Consider the following 21,763-nt stretch of genomic DNA (forward strand, 5'->3'; position numbering starts at 1 on the left):
AAAATTTGTTATTCAACATTCACAAAACCAAATGAGTAAAGAACTTTAAGTTCTATATCAGGGTTCATGTAAGGCAAAAACATTCTAAAGGAAAGATGGATTTGAGGACATATATGATTCTGAGTGTAAATGTCTGGGTACAAGCAAAAATTCCAGGGAGCATTTCAGACTTTCGAGGCAGTGGAATTGGTGAAACCAAAGTCAAGCTCTCCAAACAGTAAAGGGGGCCCAGGTAATATCTGGAGTACAGGTGGAACAGGCAGAAAATTCCATTAATGTAATTGTATGATATGATGAACGGACAGAGTTGGAAAATAGGATGGCAGGGTAGGGCAGAGGGACCTGGAGGGCCCAGGATGGATGGAGAGATCAGCTGGGCTGGTGCGGGGAAGGGGCCATGGGCACACCCTCTTCATGTCCCCTCCCCCACCCTCTGAAACCCTTTGTGACTCTTCAGTGCTCTGTGATGCAGGCCTGGGATTATAGGCAAGTGTGGACACTCTCAGAGCTCAGTTGCCTCAGGCAGCCTTGCGATTCAGAAAATGGAGTTCAGTCAATGGAATGTTCTCTCATTTCTGAATAGCCATATTGAGTTGTTTTTGAGCATCTCCTCAACATTCTTAGATAGTGACCACAACCTCACCATCGTGTGTGGGTTGTGGTTGCTTCTTCTGTTCCTGTGCTTCCTGGTGGGGATTCCATCTTTACCAACCTTCTGGAAAACCAAAATCTACCAAAAGGTAAGGATCCCTGGGCAAGCCACCAACAGGGATTTTTTATTGTTGTTTCCATTTCTAGTCCCACATTTTTAAATGAGTTGGTCCAGAGAGACTCCTAAGATGGCAAGTCTGAATAGAGGATAGAACATCATCCTTCTAGGGGAATAGGCCAGGCAGGACTAGGGGTTCAGCTGGGACTGTTTCCCATTTAAAACTCACAGACCATCTGGGTGTGGTGGAGGATTCCTGGATAAAATCCCATCACTGATTTCACGGCCCTGCATTAGGTTATTTAGAGAGTTTGGGATCTGTGTAGGAGAACACTGTTCCCAACACTGGATCATGAGTCACATTCCCATGTCGGGCGTCATTCGACCAAACCGTCCTTTGTATTGGGCAGATCAGGAGAGCAGGGCTGAGCCTCTGAGCAGACACTGGAGTGTGAGCTCTGTCCCAGGATACAGGGTCCTATCTGAGGAGGCACAGATGTGACTGTGGGCCTCAGAGTCTATGCCCTCCTTGAGCAGAGGACTTCTGACTGAGAATATCAAGTGTGGACTCTAGCCAAAAATCCTCCTTCGAGTTTTTCAAAGAAGGAAAAATTGAAAGTATCTTATCACCTTTAGAAATTCAGAAAGGGAAAGAACACAAAGTGCTAGTAATAAAAATGGAGAGTGACATTAATCTTGGATGAATATCTGAGTTTCCTAGAGAGAGGAGCAAGCCAACTAAGTCCTCGCTCCTCATTCTTTTCTTTTTGTTCTCAGCGTCAGGGCAGAGCCAAGAGGAGAAGAAGAGGTGGAACATCAAGTGGTAAGGTTCCACCTATCCCACCTGAGCTCTCCAAGGGTGACCCTTCCTGTCCTCTCCATGAGGTCCCAGGTCCATAGTCTCTGAGGATGTCAGTCGTTAGATAGAGTCCCTCTCAGAAGATAGAGGCCTCAGAGGAAAGGCTCATGGGAAGGTAGTCAGAACCCGAGACATTTCTCAGATTCCTGCTCTGCCCAGCTCTGGGCATGAAGCAGTGATGGGCCTGGACAATGGGTGTTGCCCAGTGGGTGGCCGTGGGAGACGTCAAGAGTCAGAACTTCTGTCTCCTGACCTTGTGAAACTACGTTGACTTCCTGGATGATCAGACTCCTTGAGGTAACCATTGACCTATGTTCCTCACATGGTGGTTTTGAACATCCCATGGGATAATGTATGTGACAGTACTTTATAAATGAAGCAACAAACACATGTGAACCTTATTAATATTATCATTGACCGTTTGACCACATCTATTGATTCTTGGGGCTTTCAGAGTTAATATCCCGTTAATATCCCAAGGGTCTCCCCTAAAGGGACTCCTGTGTAACACCTACGCTTCTACCTTTATTACATGTAATTCACTCTTCTGGTTTCCCAGGTTGGAGAAATTACCAGAGGGAAACAGAGGAGAAAAGGAGGCTAATTTCTATTCTGAAAAGGTGACTAGTCTTTTCTTTCCTGATCGCTCTTTAACATGTTCTCTGCAATTCCAGGGATTCAGTACAGCCTGCAGTAGTCATGGGAGGGGTTTGCCATAGGAACGGGTATGTGAATGAAGGCCTTGGGGTGAGGGCTGCTGAGTGTATGGTGAAGTCATAGACGTGGGGCATTGTGAAGGGGCAGCAGGCTTCAGGTGGCCCCTCCCCTGACAGGCCAGCAGGTCCTCCTTTCCTTGTTCTGGTCCTGCCTACAGTTTTCTACTTCCTGTCTCCCGCAGGCCCCTAGGCCGGCCTCTCGATACCACCCGCTTTCGTCAACTATTATGCCCAGACCCCTCCTGTGAGGTGTGTAATAGCACAACTGCTGAGATCAATCGGCTCCTAGAGGACCTGGAAGATGATACCGCCTCTGTGTCCTCTATGGCTTCCACAGCTTCTGGGACTGAGTCATCATTCACTCTGTCCTCTGCCTTCTCAGAAGTCCCTCCAGGAGACCTAACACCATCCCCTCCACCTGACCCTTCCCCACGGCACCCCTCCGTCCTCTCACCTAACCCAATGACACCCTTAGCTGACTTTCTTTCACCCTCACCACCGGGTCACTCTATGCCACCAGAGCCTTTTCCTCCCTTGGAGTCCAAATTCCCAGCAGACCGTTCCCCACCCCAACCCCTTGCCCTTCCCCCTCTCCCACCACATGACACCCAGGCAACGGGTCCTATTCTCCAACCAGAGGCCACTCTGTCTCTGAATACGATCTTCTCTCTTGACCGCACCCTTTCCCAAGATATTAACGCCTTACCAAATTTGTCCCAGATAATCAATCCCACTGATTCACTGGCTTGTCATCACACACCACCAAGCCTGTCTGTCTCACCACCGACAGACCACCCTTTAACTGTGACTCAATCTAAATCGGTTTCCATCTTATTGAAGTCTGTTCCAGAGAACTCATCTCCAGATAGCCCTGGTGGGTTGTCTACTTATGTCCCAACAATCAGAGGCACTGACCATTCAAGCCTGTCAATTTCAGAATTATCCTGGTGGCAAGCTTGTGCCAAAGACTTGTTCTTAGCACCTTCCACCTTGGCACCATGTGAGTTTAATCGAGAGTTTCTTGCCTTCTATTCTTCAGAGTCCTCTCTGGAGAGACACCCTACAGCTACCCTTATAGAGCCTGGTAACCTCTCATTTCTCAGCCCTCATGTCTTGGCACTCCTGGAGAGACAAGTCCGAAAGAGGAGTGATTTCCTGATGTGGAAGGAAAATGAGAAGGAGAAGGGTTCTTTTCCAAAAAAACTTAGGCCAGACTACCCACTAAATCCTTCGGGGAAAATGTTAGAGTCAAATGCTGATGAGTGTGACTCAGCATTCTCCCTTCCTTTTTGGAGCAGTGCAGGCAAACCAAAGGAGCTGCACATGCATGAGCAGCCCCCATATCCTAAAATCTTGGAGGACCATTTACAGGAAAAATGTATGCAGCTCTTCTGGGGTCTCCCATCTCTGCACAGCGAGTCCTTGCCCTCTGCTATCCATGACTCAAGTGACTGCACCACAATCTTCCTTTTCAATACCATCTCAAATGCCTCCACGGGCCAAGAATCCCCAGTACCTCTCCATCGCCCACCTCCATCCTTGACTGAGATCCAGCCCCAACCCTTGCCTCAAACCCTGCCCCAATCCCAGCCCCTACCTCTCACTCAGGTCAAGTCCCAGGCCCACCTTAAATCCCCACTCCCAATCCTACCATCTGGTCCTCTACCCCAGATAAGGATCTGTGGAGTGTGTCACCATAGACCCCAGGATGAATCAGAGTCTCTCACCTCATCTGAAATTCAACAAATGGAATGGAAAGTGTTGCAGAAGCAACAGGAAAGTTTGTGGGGTTCCCCCTCTGTAGTCCAAAGATCTCAGGAAGAATTTTGTTCTTCAGCTCCCAACTTTCCTTACCATCAGGCCTCCCAGGCCCATGCCTCCATCTCCATCCTTCCCGTAGAGTTTCCTCTCAGTGATGAGCTAAGGAAGAAACTGGAACATCACCTTCAAAAGAGGCTCATCCAACACCGGTGGGGCCTGCCCCGCAGGATCTGTGAGTGTCTGTCACTGATGATGCCTCCAAGAGATTTCTCAGAGATAGCTAAGGCAGAGAGCAATCGTGGACTCTCACGGATCTCGGTGAACAAAGATCTAAATGTTGGATTGAGCCAATCCAAAAGCTTCCATGAGAGGGGTTCAGAACTGCTTCAGGTAGAGAAGGAGATGGGGAAGGATCAGGGGCATAGCCCAGAGAATGGCCCAAAAGCTCATCTGTTGAGTGACCCAGAGAGCTCTTCAGATAAGGATCCGGCATATGACTCTGAGAAAGACCTAAATAGTCATGTGGCAAGTCTGTCAGGGAAAAATTCAAGGGCCTTGGAGGAAAGTCTAGATCAGAAACAACTTGAAAATGTCCTGAAAGCACATTTGAGCAAGAAGTTTGAGGAAATCAGTGAGGCTCGGCTCCCTGGGACGGTGCGCAGTTCATGGCATGCCAGCAAGCAGACATTGCTGCTTTCTGACAAATCCCGCACCCAAATAACACAGAGGAGTTTGCCACCTTCAGTGGGTGGGGACTCCTCCCTGAATACCTTCCAGGAGCTTTGCTTCATTGATTCCAGTGCACAACAGATGATGGAAAGCCATATTAAAAGCTTTCGTATGAGAATGGAGTGGGGCCTTCCCTGCAGGGTCCTTGAATCCATACAGGCGTTTAAATTGGAAGATGCTGCATCCCAGTCCTTGACCTATTTCTACTGTTCCCCCTCAAATAACCCAACTTTGGAAGTGGACTCCAAATCCGAGGGCTTCGAGCCCCATAGAGGAAGCTCTAAATCTGTTCTTCAAGAAAAAGCGGAAACAACAAATTCAGCCCTGGTCCTGGATCGTCTTTGCCCTGCTACTTCACCTATGGGCAGGCAAGGACAAGGGGTGCCGAGACAATCACCCTCTGGTATCAACCAAGAGATTGCAGAGGTTGTTCAGAGGAGTAAGGGTGCCAGGCAGACTCATCTGCCTGTCACATGTGGCATCACAGGCAAAGCGAGTTAGAAATTTACTCAGCTAGTCAACAGATGCCCCCCAGAGCTGCCTGCAAGGCAAGCTGGTGCCAAACATAAGACAAAGGATGAGAGAGTGAGTCCCAGTGATAGAAGAGAAGGGCGACAGGACAAAAAGATGAAGTCAGAACCCTTTTCCGTGCACAGCACGGCCAGGGACATATTCAGGGCCAAGGAGCTCAACGCTCTGCAGTCAAAAACTGGTAATGTGTTGACAACCAGCAAGCCAGGAAGCTCCCAAAGGATACGTGAGAATCACAGTAAAATAGAAATTATTGGGACCATTGAAAGCCCTGCACCAAAAAGACAAGTTCCCCAAGACCCGAAGTCATCGGATCTTAAGGAACATCTGTTTAGGGAATTAAAGTCGAAACTAGAGAAGAGGAATCAGAGCCAGGTCCAAGGCCAACACACTGACAGGTCCCCTGCCTCAGAGAGCTTGACGTACAAGGCCTCACTGACTCATGCCCGCGGTGTCTCCAGTGGGGACATGGGAGCTTCCCAGGTGCTGCATGTCCATCTGGAGGACACTGGGATCAGCAGGCAGCAGCGGCAGGAGCCTTGGGTCCCTAAGAAAGACCGAAAGAGGTACGAGGATAAGAAATTCCCACCAGCTACAATGAGAGTGAGCCCTCCGGGCACCAACAAAGAAGAGCTTGGTGGAGGGGATGCAGGGTTGGGGACATCCCAACCTACAAGAAAGAGTTTCCCTACTCAGATCACAGCATCAGAGGAGACGCTTGGGAGCAAGTCTTCCCAGACCTCATCACAGACGGCACAGCCTCCTCCTGAAAGTCTGTTCAGAAAAAAGATGAACCACATTTTTCAATGGCTTCGTCCTGGGACAAAAGGCAAAAACCAAGAACATCCCCAGGAAAAGGGCAGCCCCATATCATCTGCACAGAGCAGAGGCCTGGTTAAAGGGAGAGCTGCCGTTACTGGGACCACCACGGCTCAGAAGACCAGGAGGGTCCCTGGGAAGTTCCCAGTGGAGAAACTGGGGCAGCAGTGTGCAGCAGAGGTCACCCGCCCTCAAGAGCCCCTTCCTTCCCTGAGGAAGTTTGTGAAAACTGACCAGAAGGCAGAAGAGCAGGCCCAGGCAGAGCCCGTCCAGGGGCATCCTTCCAACTACAGGGCTCCCTCCTGTAAAGTGCCAAGCACCAAGTCCTGCCACCAAGAAGTTGTCTTTGCTGGCCAGAATTATCCTACATGTTCTAGACGGATCAGAGACCAGAACAGACACCCTCAGAAAGTCATGGCGTTTAAAGATCAGCTATTGGATCAGAAGCGTCCCTTATCTGTGCCCCGCAGGGAGCATGTGCCCCATCCGAGCTCCACCTGCAGGCATCAAGCCGGCCCAGGGGCCTCCAGCTGTTCTCACCACTGCTAAAGGCACTATATTTAGGGATCTGTCTCTATGTCAACAGAAAACGCTTTTCCAGCGTTTCGAGAGTGGAAAATTTCCCACCGCAAAATAATTCCTTCTTGTGGAGAATATTAATTCTCCCCAATAAATGATTCTCTAATAATAGTGATGTCTTTTCTGTGTCCTGTGTTGGGGGCATGGGTTTCAGGTAACTCAGGGCTTGTGCTTAGGGAAAAGGAGGAGTGAGTTCAGCTCTTACTGATTGCTTCCTCTGGCTTCTAAAAGGTCACCAGTGCTCTGGAGCTCTTGTTGACAAAGAGGTATCACGTGCCCCCAAAAGCCCATTTCCTCCCTGATGAAGTTTGAGGAGGTGGGCTCTGCCTCCTGCCTCTTCGCTTAGCCTTAACGAAAGTGTAGAGCAGCCCACACCTTCCGCTCACTGAATGTTTTACATCCTTCAGAGAGTAGGGAAGACAGGTGTTCTCTATCCGAAGACAGTCAAGAATAGGTATGCAATTCATAAAACAACAATGAAGAAAAAACAGTGGCTTCATCATGATTTAGAGGTCAGTGACCAGAGGACCCCACAGGTGGGTGAACCCTGAATGGGATTTGGGGGGTAGGGGAGGGTATTGCTGCAGTGGATCCTGGGCTGGTGGGGGAGGGGCTAGGAACAGCACAGACACGCCTTAAGAATCTGTCATGCGAGTCATATTAATGTGTTAGGGAAGAATACTTTAAACTTTACATTGAGGTTTCCCTACTGGAAAGGCACCTGGGGGAAGTGGTTCCCCTCTGTAGGTATTTCTTCAGACTGCCAAATGATATTTTGTTGCAGAGCAAAAGCATCACTCAGCTGCCAGTAGTAACAATGTTGACCAGGTAGCCACCTACCTCCCAGGATAAAATAAAGCTGAGAGTAAGGAAAAGATGACTTGGAGTAAGCAAGGAGGGAAGAAAAAATGAAGAGGGGAAAGAAGGACCTTGCTGGTAGAACAAAGCTTTATGCCTCATCATCCATATGGTGACCCTGTCCTGTTCCCCCCCGCCCCCTCCTCAATCTGATCCAGGCATCACCACCTTGAGGCTGATCCAGGCACTGCACAGCACACTGATGCCTTATTCCAAAAAGGCACTGGGCTGTTCTTTGAACACTAAACAATATCTGCAGGGAGGTCATCAGGCATGGCATCCCCCTCTTTGGGGAAGGTGATCTTGCTGCCTTCCTTCCATCTATGCTTAATAGGAATATACAAGATCTTGCCCTTAGTGTGTACAGTTCACCTATCAGGATGGAAGTGCCGCCTCTGATATTCACGGCCTTGGTGGAGCCATGGCTGGTCTCCCCCAGAACACCTGCAGCTCATGAACCAGAGGTGAGTCCCAGACTATGCACCAGGTTACAGATATATGGGGGTCTCACCATGGACTGCACACATACCCACCCTTACAATAGGGGTTTGGAGGAAAGGCAACTCCACTTAGACAGTCTGGGACTCAAAAATTGGCTGAGTGTCAACTGGGGCAAAATTCAAAAAGCATTATGATGGTGAGCGTTAAATACATTAAGTTGTAGACGTCTAAGTAAAATAAAGATGGCTACAAGGGTGGAAAAATAAAATACCAATTTTGTTTTCTAAAAACAACATGATTTTAAAAATGGAAGGGAGGAGAAAAAGGGAAAAATAGAATAAAATGATTGTTCTATAAGTAATAAGAGGGGTTCAAGATATAGGTGACAAACGAAATAAGACTCCGAGTAAGGGAAAGGAATTTGAGGACATTAGAAAAGATACAAGTATAATGGTAACTATTGTAACAAAACCGAACACGCACGCGCGCACACACACACACACACTACACAAATGGGGTGAGTATCCCAGAGGGCACTGGAGGTAGTTTTCCCAGAAAGGCTTGTGAATGCTAGGTGTTAAAACAAAAACCAAAAACAAAACCGGTGTCCACTACAGCCTCTCTCACTCCACACTTGTATCTTCTTGTCCAGAGTTATGCCATTGAACCCACAATGTCTGAAACTTGAGGTCAAAGAAAGAATGCAGATTCTGTGGAGGTCCTGGGAGGGGGATGGGGCCCAGGGCAGGAGACTTGAAGAGGTGAGGAGGCCATGGAGGGCTCTACCATCGATGTGGATAGACCAGCCAAAGACCAGCCTCTCAGTTTCTACATCATCTCATCTTAGGGTCCTTTCCTTCCATTCCAGTGTAGTTACTGCCACACTCCAGAGCTTATCACCAGGAACACTTCAGCCATCCAGATTATTACAGTCGGACATTCCACCCCTTGGCCTCGTCTCTCATTCTTCTGATTCATATGCCCCTTGTTAACTTTTCAACTCCAGGCCCTTCATTTTTCCACTTACTCCTTGTCTGTCGGTCAAGCTCTTGTTTACATTTCCTCCCTCTCCGGGGTAGACTCGATGGTCTGTCAGCTAACCAACATTTAAAAAGCTCCGCTACTAATGGGCCCCATCCAATCCCTTTTAATCCTTCCTGTCTGGCAAAATCCCATCTCTCTGCCTTTCCCAGAAATGCCTTCCTATAACTAATTGATCACTATTGGATTAAATCTCACAATGGAGTCTACCGATGCCACAGTAAATTCAGCCCCAGCACTAGCTGGAAATCACTCACTCATTCCACAAAGAATTATCCCATGCTTACTAACATGAGAACAAGACAAATGGAGCTTAGGTCGCTGTTTCCTTATTCCATTCTCTCTCCAGGGACACTCAAATGTATTTCAAATCTCCTCCACTTTCCTCAAATTTAGGCTGTCTCCATTTGCTCAGTAGCTGTGCTGGACCACTGATCACAGAGGAACTAGAAGTCAGGAGACAGGAACTTTACGTCAATAAACCTTCACAAAAACCTTTTCCCGTTCCTCCTTTCCTTCTTTCCTGTTATATGAAAAGAGGTTTCCTTCCTAACCTCAATGATTACACATCCTGAAATGTCCTTATTGAGAGAGCTGAACCCTCGTCTTGACGGACTGAGCCCCCTTGCCAGGTATCCTCTCGTCCCCTCCCTCTCTTTAGGAGGCACCCAGCTTCTTTCATTATTTTAAGCTTCTATTACAGAAATGTTTAAACACGCACGAGAGCAGTGGGACTTCCCATGCACCCCTCACCCCACTTTCACAGTTATCATCTGGCACGTGTGATACGGCCCGTCTCCTACACTACGGTTAAGGGGCAAAAGCCCGTGGGAACATCCTGCCACCCGTCTCTCAGGTGTATGCTTTGTGCCCATGTCACAGCTCTCACGTTTCTTTGACATTTACTACCTGTGGAGCTCACTGACCCAAAACAGATGGACAGAGCCATGGGGAGGAAACGCACTGAGCTTTCGATGCTCTGGCCATCAGTTCTGCTCAGCCCTGTAGTCAAGCCTGAGAAGTCACTGAGTTAACTCCTCCCTCCACCCCACGCAGAAAGGAATCTTCCTAAGCAAATGCAGTGCACGGTGTTGCAGTCCCTCAGTCACACAGTGACTGCAGCACGTAGAGAGCACAGAAGGAGAAAACTGTACATGTGATAAGGACTTCACATCACCATGCAAGTATTTTCAAAGATTTAGAAGAAAGTTTCTTTCCTGTAATACATTTAAAACGAGCTACTGTATGATGAGTTAAACACAGGAGATCAAACACTTTTTTATCTCCTCTCCTTCCCCAAAAGTAAAATATTACATGAAAAGATGCTCCACAGCATTAGTCACCAGGGAAATGCAAATCAAAACCACTGTGAGATAGCACTTCACACACAGGATGGCTAGAATCAAAAAGTTAGATAATAGCAAGTGTTAGAAGGCCGAGAAACTGAAACCCTTCTATGCTGCTGGTGGGTATGAAAAATGGTGCAGCTGTTTTGGAAAACCGTCTGGCAGTTCCTCAAAAGTTAAACACAGAATTACCATATTACCTAGAAATTCCACTTCTAGCTATACACTCAAGAGAAATGAAAACATATGTCCACACAAGAACTTGTACACAAATGCCCATAGCAGTATTATTCATAACGGTCAAAAGACGGAAACAACCTAAACGTCCATCAACTGACGAATGGGTAAATAAATTATGGTATATCCACACAATGTAATATTTTTTGGCAATAAAAAGTACTGATACATGCTACAATATGCACAAACCCTGACAACATTATGCAGAAGTGAAAGAGGCCAGTCACAAATAACCTCATATGATTCCATTCATACAAAATGTCCAGAACAGGGAAATCTAGAGCGAGAGGAAGTAGACTAGTGGTTGCTTAGGGCTGGGGGGATGAGAGGACAGGGGCATGACAGCTAAAGGTTATGAAGTTTCTTTTTGAAGTCATGAAAATGCTTTAAAATTGACTGTGGTGATGGTTACCCATCTGTGAATATACTAAAAATCATGGAATTATACACTTTATATGGGTAAGTTGTATAGTATGTCAACTATATTTCAATAAAGCTGCTAAAACAAGTAAAGGATTTAAAAAGAATAAGGCCCTTGAGGATGACAAGAAGGGGAGAAGATATGACAAAAGACGTCAACACATTTTTTGAAGACGGAAATCCGGTGCAGGAGTGGTAACTGACTAGCAGAGCAGAGGAAGTGCCGGCAAACCAACTCACACCACAAAACCCCAGAAGACGGACGACCCAGTGGCACCAGATAAGGAAGAAATTAATGGTTTCATGCTGTACACATGTTGAATATTTTGTTCTTTCCTTTGGTTCTTGTTTTATATTATGTATAATTTTTTTAAAAAAAATTTTGGGGGGGGATGCTCTTTTCCAGTATTTTGTGAAACCCTGTTGAAATGTTAGCACACTTTAAATGTGCAAAGAGGATCCAGGGTTTCTTGCCTGGGACAGAACCTGCGACAACTGTTTTAAAGTCACCATTGCACACTTCCGGGGTCTGGGTAGGCTAGCGATGGCAGGTGCGGGAATAAAAGCCAGAAATTTCAAAGGTTAGGCAAAATTTGGGACAACAGCCAACAGTCCATTTTTAAAATGTATTTATTTAAAGATAAACTTGTGGAAAAGTTGCATGGATGGTAAACAACCTTCCCCCCCCCTTATCCAGGTGTACCCATTAGTATTTTGACCCATTTTCGATATCTCTCCATTTTGTCTCTGTCTCCGCTCCCTCCCTCCCCTTTCTCTCTATATCAGCACACACACACACACACACACACACACACACACATGGATGTCCATGAATGTGCCATGTTCGCGCCCGGGATCCAAACTGGCGAAACGCTGGGCCACCAAAGCGGAGTGTGCAAACTTAACCACTCGACCACGGGGCCGGCCCCACCTGAAACTATTGTTGGTGGAGCTTATCTTGCTCAGACTTTAAAGGATGATTTTACAATCATGAGTCCTGGGGACCTTAGGGGCAGTCAGGACCAGACTTGCTATAAAAAAAAACAATGCCAGAGAAGCAAAGATACATAGAGGGATTTGTCTGAACAGAGACCTCCTGTAGTCGACGGAGGGTACATGAGAGGGGTGGGCTTGAAGTGTACCTTCCTTTTGGGTAGAGACGATGGTGAAGCTGTGGATGAGGGAGAAGACAGGGAAAGAAAGGAGCTGTCATTACTGGTAAACCCTCTCACATGGGAGGGAAAGGATTGGGTGTCTGTGGCCAAGATAGATTCATCAGACTCAGCGAGGGAATGCGGGCAGGCAAAGGGAGGACATGACACAGGGCTTCATTCCAGCAGTTTAGCACTAAACAATGAAGCTGTAAAAGTTATACCTATTAAATGACTAGCTAGCGTGGGGGGAGATGAAATAAATATATATACACCATCAACAAAAATGACATTATTGTTTAAAAAGGTACAGAGATGTCAATGGGAATTTTGGGGAAAAGATAGAAAGTAGATGGGGAAAAAAATCATAAAACCTTTCATGGAAGAAGTAACCATAGGTGTGATTCAAAAAAAATCTAAAGGTACTGTCAAATATGATTACAACTGTGCTCACTAGAAGTTATGCTAAAGAGAAGCCTAGTCCCTAAATCAAGATGAGTTTGACCCTGCAGGTCATGGTCCAGCACAATTGCTCTGTAAAATAATGGAAAAGTTTAAAATTTTGCTGGGAGGAGGGGATTTGGCAGAGAAAAAGAGGGAGCAGCAGGGTGAGACACCGTATGGGTGGAGGGGGCCAGATTTGAGAACCTTTAGAGGCTGACTAGCCTAAGAGGGATTCGGGGAAAAGAAGAACTACCAAACATTTTCAAGTTGTTTGCCCTGGGTCCACGGATGTGCCACGCCCTTGTGGCCCTCTTTCTCATGCTCTCTGTTGGTTGATACAGGCTACTCTGTTCTCTCATGCTTTTTGGTGATAGTGGATTCTTTTGAGGAGATAACGGGAGGTGGGGCTGCTGCTGAGTGTATTTCTGGTTTCATACAGGTAAAAACACATTATGTATGAGGGGAAGTTTTAGTTGAAGGCCGAGTAGATCTTGGGGATGTAAATCCCTGGGCACAGGACCGACTTTCAAAGATGACGTGGGGGTCCAAAAGGAGTTCACCAAGCAATAAAAGGCTCTTAGGTAATAGCTGGGTAACAGAATAAATAGAAAATTTCACCAAGGTGAAATATATGCTATGGTGAATATGTGGAGTTGGAAGGTAACTTGGAAGGATCTAAAGGGCCTCAGGGGTGGACTGATTTGCTGGCCTGGATGGTGGGGGAAGGGTTGTGGGTTCATCACTTCTGTGTTTTCCCCTCCCCGACCATCAAGAACCTTTGGTGTCTATGCTAAAGCTCTGTGATGTGGGCCTGGAACTCTAGTCTAGAATGTGCACTCTTAACGCCCAGCTGCCTGAGGTGGCAGTGCACTTCTGGTGATGCAGATCACCCTCTTTGTCTGAGGAATGTTAATGCACCACGGCTGAGCTCCAGCTTGAGTTCCTAGGTATTCCCATCCCTGCCTTCCTGTGTGGGGTGGGGCTCCTTCTTCTGTCACTCTGCTACCTAAAGAGGAGTCCATGTTTCCCAAAATTTCGGAAAGAGAGAGACATCAATCAGGTAAGTAAATCAGGTCCCTCAGAAATATCAAATCTTTCTTTTCAAATAGATGCATTCAATGCTATCAATTTCCCCCTAAGTACTGCTTTTGCTATACCTTATAAATTTTAATAAGTTCTATTTTAATTTTCATTTAGTTTAAAATACTTTGAGACTTCTTCCTTGACCAATGTGTTTAGTAGCGTGTTGTTTAATCTCCAGACATTTTAGGATTTCCAGCTATCCTTCTGTAATTGATTCCTAGTTTAATTCCATTATGGTCTGAAAACATATTTTGTCCAATCTCTATTTATTTTTGTTAAAGTGTGTTTTGTGGCCAAGAACGTGGTCTATCTTGGTGAATGTTCCATGAGAGTTTGAGAAGAATGTGTATTATCGGATGAAGTACTCTACAAAATGTCAATTAGATCACGTTGACTGATGGTGCTGTTCAGGTCAACTGCATCTATACTGATTTTCTGCCTGCTGAATCTGTCCATTTCTGAGAGAGAGGGTGAAATCTCCAAACATAACAATGGATTCAACTATTTCTCTTTGCAGTTCTACCAGATTTTGCCTCATATTTTGACACTATGTTGTTCGATGTATACATGTTGAGGACTGTGTGTCTTGTTGGAGCATGGACCCTTTATGGTTATGTAATACCCCTCTTTATCCCTGATAGTTTTCCTTGTTCTGAAGTCTGCTTTGTCTGAAATTAATATAGTTACTCCTGTTTTCTTTTGGTTAGTGTTAGCAGGGTACATTTTTCTCTGTCTTTATTTGTAATCTATCTGTATCTTTATTTTTAAAGTGGGCATTTTGTATACAACATTTAATTGGGTCTTGTTTTTTTATCCACTGACAGTCTCTGTTTTTTAATTGGTGGATTTACACGATTTATATTTAGCGATTTTTTAAAAATACGGTAGGACTCATACCACAATGTCTATAACTGTTTACTATTCATTATATCTATTCTTTTTTCTTCTCTTTTTCTGCGTTTTCTGGTTTTAGACAAGCATTTTCTATGATTCCATGTTCTCTCATCTCTTACTATATCAATTGTTCTTTAAAAAAAATTTCAGTGGTTGCTGTAGAGTTTGTAATATACGTTTATAAGTAATGTAAGTCCTCTGTAACATTGTTTTCATTCCTTTCACTTATCCATATACTATAATCACCCAATACATTGTCACTATTATTATTAGCTCAATTGAGAATAAGAAAAATAAAAGTTTCATTTTACCTTAATTTATTCCTTCTCTTCCTCTTTTTAATGAAGATCCAAGTTATCATTTTCCTTCTCCCTGAGGAACTTTTAACAAATATTTATTGCAGAGCAGGTCTGCTGCTGATGAATTCCCTCAGTTTTTGTTTGTCTGAGAAAGGTTTTATTTCTCCTTCACTTTTGAATGATAATCTCACTAGATATAAAATTCTAGGTGGGTGGTGTTTTTTCTTCTTTCAACACTTTAAATATTTCACTCCACTCTCTTCTTGCTTGCATGGTTTATGATGAGAATCCCACAATTCTCATCCTTGTTCTTCTAGATGTAGGGTGTTTATTTTCCTCTGGATTCTTTCAAGATTTATCTTTTGGTTTCCTACAGTTTGAAGACGATATGTCCAAGTATAGACTTTTTTAGTATTTATCTTGTTGGGGTCTTTTCTGAGCTTCTACAATCTATCGTTAACCTGTCATTAATTTTGGAACATCCTTGGCCATTATTACTTCAAATATTTGTCTACTCTGTTCTTTCTCTTTTCTCCTTCTGGTATGCCAATTACACATGCGACATATTTTGAAACTGTCTCACAGTTCTTGGATAGTCTGGGCTTTAAAATTTTTTTCTTTTTCTCTGTGCATTTCAGTTTGCAAAGTTTCTATTGACATATATTCAAACTCACATATTCCTTCCTTGGCCATATGCAATCTACAGATGAGCCAATCACAGGCCTTCTCCATTTCTTGTAGTGTTTTTGGTTTCTAACATTCCTTTTTGATTCTTTCTCAGAATTTCCCTGTGTCTGTTGACATTCCTCATCTGTTCTTGTGTGCCATCTATTTTTTCCATCAGAGCCCTTAACATACTAATCATGGTTATTTTGGATCCTATGTGTGATACTTCCAAAACCTGTGTCAATGTGAATGTGGATCTGATACTTGCTTTGTCTGTTTAGACTGTTTTTTCTTGCCTTTTAGCATGCCTTGTAATTTTTGGCTGAAAGCCAGACATGCTGTATTAGGAAATAGGAACTGAAATAAATAAACCTTTAGTGTGAAGTTTTATGCTCATCTGGCTAGGTGTTGGGCTGTGTTTAATATTTACCGTAGCTGTGCATGTCAGAGGCTTCAATTTCCTCTAGTGTCCTTGTTTTTGTGTTTCTTGTGTCTTTAGGTTCCCCTAAATCTCCTCCTTAAACAGAGCCTATGCCTTGCAACTCTTTCAGCTATGATCCCATCACTATACTGCAGCCCTGGGGACACGGTGGGAAGGTGTTAAGGGAGGGGATATAATTAAATCTTTTAGTGGGCCTGTGTCCCTGGGTTGTGACCTTCACAAGTGTTTCTAAGCTTTTTTTTTCTTTTCTTTGAACTCTTTAGATGAGACAGGAAGGCTACAGAGGGCTGCAGTTGGGTAATTGCCCTTCACCCACGTGGGATAAGGCTTGGTACTCTTTTCCCCTGCTGAGGAGGCTTCTATTACGGAGCACACTCAGGGGATATTTCAAAATCCTTTCAAAATGGTAACCTTTCTCCCCCACCCTCCCGTGCCAGAAACATCAGAGTTTCTTCATGGTTCTTCACTGTGAGAACTTAGTAGGGTTCCTGGAAGTAAAACTCACGAGTAGGTGGGGCCTCCCCTTAAATGGTCCTCCAGGAGTTTCTCACTTTCATGCTAGCCCACATGCATCCTCAGCAGTTTGTCAGTGTCTTTTACGTGTTTCTACCAGTTTATGGCTCTAGTGGCTTCTGCTCCAGGTAAGCTATCTTAACTGTGATTCTCTGCATTCACCCTCTCTGAAGATTTTGGGTAGTAGTTTGCCCTGCAACCTCAATTCTCTGGTGACTTCAAGAAAAGCCATTGATTTTCAGTTTGCTCAGCTTTTGCTTCTCCTAAGTACCATAGTAAAGACTCCCAAGATCTTTAAGTGTTGGAGCTGGAACCAAAAGTCGCTCCTCAAAGGATAATTCTTTATTTTCCTGTTCCCTTTCTCACATTTTTAAATGAGTTTGGCTGGGCCAGAGAGACACCTAAAATGGGAAGTCTGAGGAGAGGACAGACCATTGCTCTCTTAGGGGAAGAGAACAGGCAGAACTAGGGCTTCAGGGAGGACTAAGGATTCCATTTAAAGCTCACAGACTATCTGGGTGTGCTGGTAGGTTCCCAAATAAAATCCCAAACAGTGATTCTGTAGTCCTTGATTCAGTTATTTAGCGTTTCAGATCTGTGTAGGAGAACACCGTTCCCAGCACTTGATCATGAGTCATCTTGCCATGTCAGGCGCCACTTGCCAAGCCTTCCTTCGTGTTGGGCAGATCAGGAGAACAGAGCTGAGTCTCTGAGCAGATGCTGGAGCAAGAGCTCTGTCCCAGGATACAGGGGCCTATCTGAGGAAGCACAGATGTGACTGTGGGCCTCAGAGGCTATGCCCTCCTTGAGCAGAGGACTTCTGACTGAGAATATCAAGTGTGGACTCTAGCCAAAAATCCTCCTTCGAGGTTTTCAAAGCAGGAAAAACTGAAAGTATTTTATCACCTTTAAAAATTAATAAAAGGAAGGAATGCAAAATTATAGGAATTAAAATAGAGAGTCATATTATTCTTGGATAACAAATATCTGACTTTCCTAAACAGAGAAGTGAGACCAATGAGTCCCAGCCCTTCCTTCTTTTCTTTTTGTTCTCAGCGTCAGGGCAGAGCCAAGAGGAGAAGAAAAGGTGGAACACCAAGTGGTAAGGTTCCACCTATCCCACCTGAGCTCTCCAAGAGTGACCCTTCCTGTCCTTTCCATGAGGTCCCAGGTCCATGGTCTCTGAGGATATCAGTCACTAGATACAGTCCCTCTCAGAAAACAGAGCCCTCAGAGGAGAGGCTCCTGGGAAAGCAGTCAGAACCTGAAACATTTCTCAGATTCCTGCTCTGCCCAGCTCTGGGCATGAAGCAGTGATGGACCTGGGCAATGGGCGTTTCCCAATAAGTGGCCATATGAGATGTCAAGAGTCAGAACTTCTGACTCCTGACCTTGTGAAAGTACTTTGACTTCCTGGATGATCAGATTCTTCCTTGAAGTAACCAGTGACCTATGTTCCTCACATGGTGTTTTTGAGCCTCACATAGGATGACATACATATATGAATGAAAGCCCTTTGTGAATGATAAAGCAACATACATACGTGAGCTTTATTATTATCATTAACCGTGTGATCTTGAATCCCAATTCTTGGAGCTCTCCAAGTCCAATCTACCAAGGGTACCATACAGGACATTCTACTCTGCCTCCTAAAATATCTCTTTGCTTCTGTCTTCATCACTTTGCTGGTTTCCCAGGTTGGAGAGCTTGCCAGAGTGAAGCAGAGGAGGCAAGGAAGGTGCTTTCTCTGCTGCAAAGGTGACTAAATACAATCCTTCTTTCCTGTATCCCGCTTCTTAGCAGGGTCTAAGAATTTCTAGGGCCTCAGTGAAACGTGAGATTGATAAGGGAGGGAAAATCCTCAGATTTTGAAATCCAGATTGTGAAAGTCTTAGGGAGAAGGAAACAACATAGATTGTGAGCTCAAGGAAGTGGGGGGATGTGAAAGGACAGTATGCAATGGGTGCCCCTACCTCTGTCAGACCAGGGCCCCATATATTTGTTCTGGTCCTGGCTGCAGCTATGTATATCCTGTCTCCTTCAGTCCCCGGGGCCAGTATCACGATACCACCTGCTTTCATCAACTGCTATGTCCAGACCCCTCCTGTGAGGTGTGTAATAACACAACCATGGAGGTCAATCGGCTGCTGTTCCTGGAGGACCTGGAAGATGATACTGCCTCTGTGTCCTCTCTGCTTCCACAGCTTCTGGGACTGAGTCATCATTCACTCTGTCCTCTGCCTTCTCAGAAGTCCCTCCAGGAGACCTAACACCATCCCCTCCACCTGACCCTTCCCCACCGCACCCCTCCGTTCTCTCACCTAACCCAATGACACCCTTAGCTGACTTTCTTTCACCCTCACCACCGGGTCACTCTATGCCACCAGAGCCTTTTCCTCCCTTGGAGTCCAACTTCCCAGCAGACCGTTCCCCACCCCAAACCCTTGCCCTTCCCCCTCTGCCACCACATGACACCCAGGCAACGGGTCCTATTCTCCAACCAGAGGCCACTCTGTCTCTGAATACGATCTTCTCTCTTGACCACACCCTTTCCCAAGATATTAACCCCTTACCAAATTTGTCCCAAATAATGAATCCCAATGATTCACTGGCTTGTCATCACGCAGCACCAAGCCTGTCTGTCTCACCACCGACAGACCACCCTTTAACTGTGACTCAATCTAAATCGGTTTCCATCTTATTTAAGTCTGTTCCAGAGAACTCATCTCCAGATAGCCCTGGTGGGTTGTCCACTTATGTCCCAACAGTCAGAGGCATTGACCATTCAAGTCTGTCAATTTCAGAATTCTCTTGTTGTCAGGCTCCTGCCAAGAACATGTTCCTCCCCACATTATCACACTCTGATTTTCAACGAGAGCAAGTTTCCCTCCGTCTACCAGAGATCTGTCTCTGGGGAGACTCTGCTACCAATCACATGGAGGCCAGCAGCCATTCTTTCCTTGGCCTTAACGGCCAGGCATTCTTGGCAAGACAAATAAAAAAGAGAATGGATTTCCAGATATTAGAGAAGAAAGAAAAGGAGGAAGGACTATTTTCAAAACAAATGTGCTCAGAAAACCAACGGATGTCTTCAGGGAATTCATTGCAGCCACTTGACGTACAAGACACCACAGCCCCCTAAACTGGCTGGGACATCACAGGCAAACCAGAGCAGCTGAGCATTTGTCAACAGCTACTGTATGTGAAGACTTTGGGAGAAAACTTGCAGCAGAAATATACCCAGCTCTTTTGGGGTCTTCCCTCTCTTCACAGTGAGTCCCTGCTGGCCACTCTCCTGGTTTCTAGTAGTAGTGCCCCACTAGGGTCTCATTTTGTCTTATTCAATGGAATCTGTAATGCTTCTGCAGTCAAGATGTGGGATCAAGAATCTCCACCACTTCCCCATTCTCACCCTCCTCCCCTCCCCGATGTACATTCTGCAACCCTTCTCTCAGACCAACCCCCAATCCCAGCCCCCACCTTTCACTCAGGTCCAGCCCCATGCCCACCTTCAATCCCCACTCTCAATCCTACCATCTTCTTCTCCATCCCAGATTAGGGACCATGGAGTGTCTTTCCATAGATCCCAGATTGAGTCAGACTCTCATATCTCAACTGAAAATCAACACCTGAAATGGCACATGTTGCAGAAGCAACAAGAAAGTCTGTGGGGTTTAGTCCCTGCATTCCAAAAATCTCAAGAAGCCACTTGTCCTCAAGCTGTCACCCCTCCTTTGGTCAGCCAGTCCTCCCATGCCTATGTACCAGTCTCTGTCCTTCCTGGCCATTTTCATATCACCAGTGAACCCCAGGATAAAATGGAGCTCCACATTCCAAGGAGGCTATTCTCACACTGCTGCCTCTATGCCAGTAGGAATCTAGAGTCTCTGTGTAAATGCACAGAAACATCTCAGCAAAAAGGCAGACATGCTCACTCACAGCTCCATCAGCTTCAGGGCCAGAGTAGCAAGGATCGAGCAGAGACTGAATTGAGTTTCCCAGGAAGCTTCCATGAGACGATCTCAACAAAGTTTCAACTAAGGCAGGACATGAAGAGGAATCTTGGATATATCCTAGAGAAGAGCCCAGAAGATAGTCCTCCAAGGGTCTCAGAATGCTACCTACTAAAGAGTCTGAGGGCTGCCTCAGAGACAAAAAGTAGCTGTGTGTGTCACTCAAGGAATTACTCAGGGAATGAACTCTTAAATGTCTCAAGGAAGGACACAGACCAGAATGAAATGAAAACCATTCTTAGATTACATCTAAGCCAGAAGTTTTGGCAGATCACTGTGGGGAGGAGCCCCCTTGGGGTGTGCCATTCATGGCTGGCTGAGGACAACCCATCCCCTCCTTCTGGGAGTTCCCAGAACAATATGGAAAACAGAAATTTGAAAAACATAACAGTAGGTGGGGTCCACCCCCAGATGACCACTCCAGAGCTTTCTTTTCTGGATCCCAACACCCGACAGGTGCTAGAAGCCCATATTATAAGGTTTCGTGTGAGTCAGAGGTGGGGCCTACCCCTCAAAGTTCTTGAATCCATAAAATCCTATAAGTTGAGAGAAGCCAAAACATGGCCTCTTCCCCAATTTGACTTTCTCTCCTCAGCCACCTATATTTCTGGGGTGGATTCCAAAGCTGAGGTTTCCAAGCCCCCTGAGGGAAGCTCTAAAAGTTTTCAGGGAAATAAGGTGAAAACAACGAATTCAGTCCCCATCCTGGATCTTCCACTCCCTGCTACCTCATCTGTGGGCAACGAAGGACAGGGGGCCCTAAAACCATCCCACTCTGATATCGACCAGGAGCTTGCCAAGGACATCCAGGCAATCGAGCATGGCAGACAGACTTCAGAGATCCTCACACACAGCTTTATAGACAAAGTGAGTCACAGTAAGACTGCACTAGACAATAACAGATGCAGCTGAGAGGTGCCCACAAGGCAAGCTGGGGCTGGACGTGTGCCAAGGGATGAGAATGTGAGTTCCAGTGATAGAGAGGACATGATTCAGGGCCAAAAGATAGTGGAGAAGAATTGAAAACATTTTTCCACATCCACATGAACTTCAGGGAGATATTCAAGGCTGAGGAGCTGTGCGTTCTTACATCACAATCTTGTGACATCTTGACAACCAACAAGTTGGGAAGCTCCCAAATGGTAAATATCAATGTGAGCAAAGTAGAAACTACCCTGACTAGTGAATGTCCCTCACCAAAAATACCAGTTC

At 45.7% G+C, this 21,763-nt stretch overlaps 1 protein-coding gene and 1 long non-coding RNA gene across 18 annotated transcripts in view; one reads left to right on the forward strand and one right to left on the reverse strand.

The window, feature by feature from the left end:
* LOC138923253 (uncharacterized) overlaps positions 1-21,763 on the reverse strand; it is an 80,198-nt gene that overhangs the window by 22,599 nt on the left and 35,836 nt on the right. The window lies entirely within an intron of this gene.
* Positions 512-6,814, forward strand: LOC138923252 (spermatogenesis-associated protein 31D4-like). The gene is made up of 4 exons (XM_070261189.1): positions 512-740; positions 1,487-1,532; positions 2,128-2,188; positions 2,467-6,814. Exons 1-4 carry the CDS (start codon positions 543-545, stop codon positions 5,273-5,275), a joined length of 3,114 nt encoding a protein of 1,037 aa, XP_070117290.1. The 5' UTR covers positions 512-542; the 3' UTR covers positions 5,276-6,814.

The sequence above is a fragment of the Equus caballus genome, chromosome 2 (assembly GCF_041296265.1).
Source record: "Equus caballus isolate H_3958 breed thoroughbred chromosome 2, TB-T2T, whole genome shotgun sequence".
In the NCBI taxonomy this organism is placed as follows: Eukaryota; Metazoa; Chordata; class Mammalia; order Perissodactyla; family Equidae; genus Equus; species Equus caballus.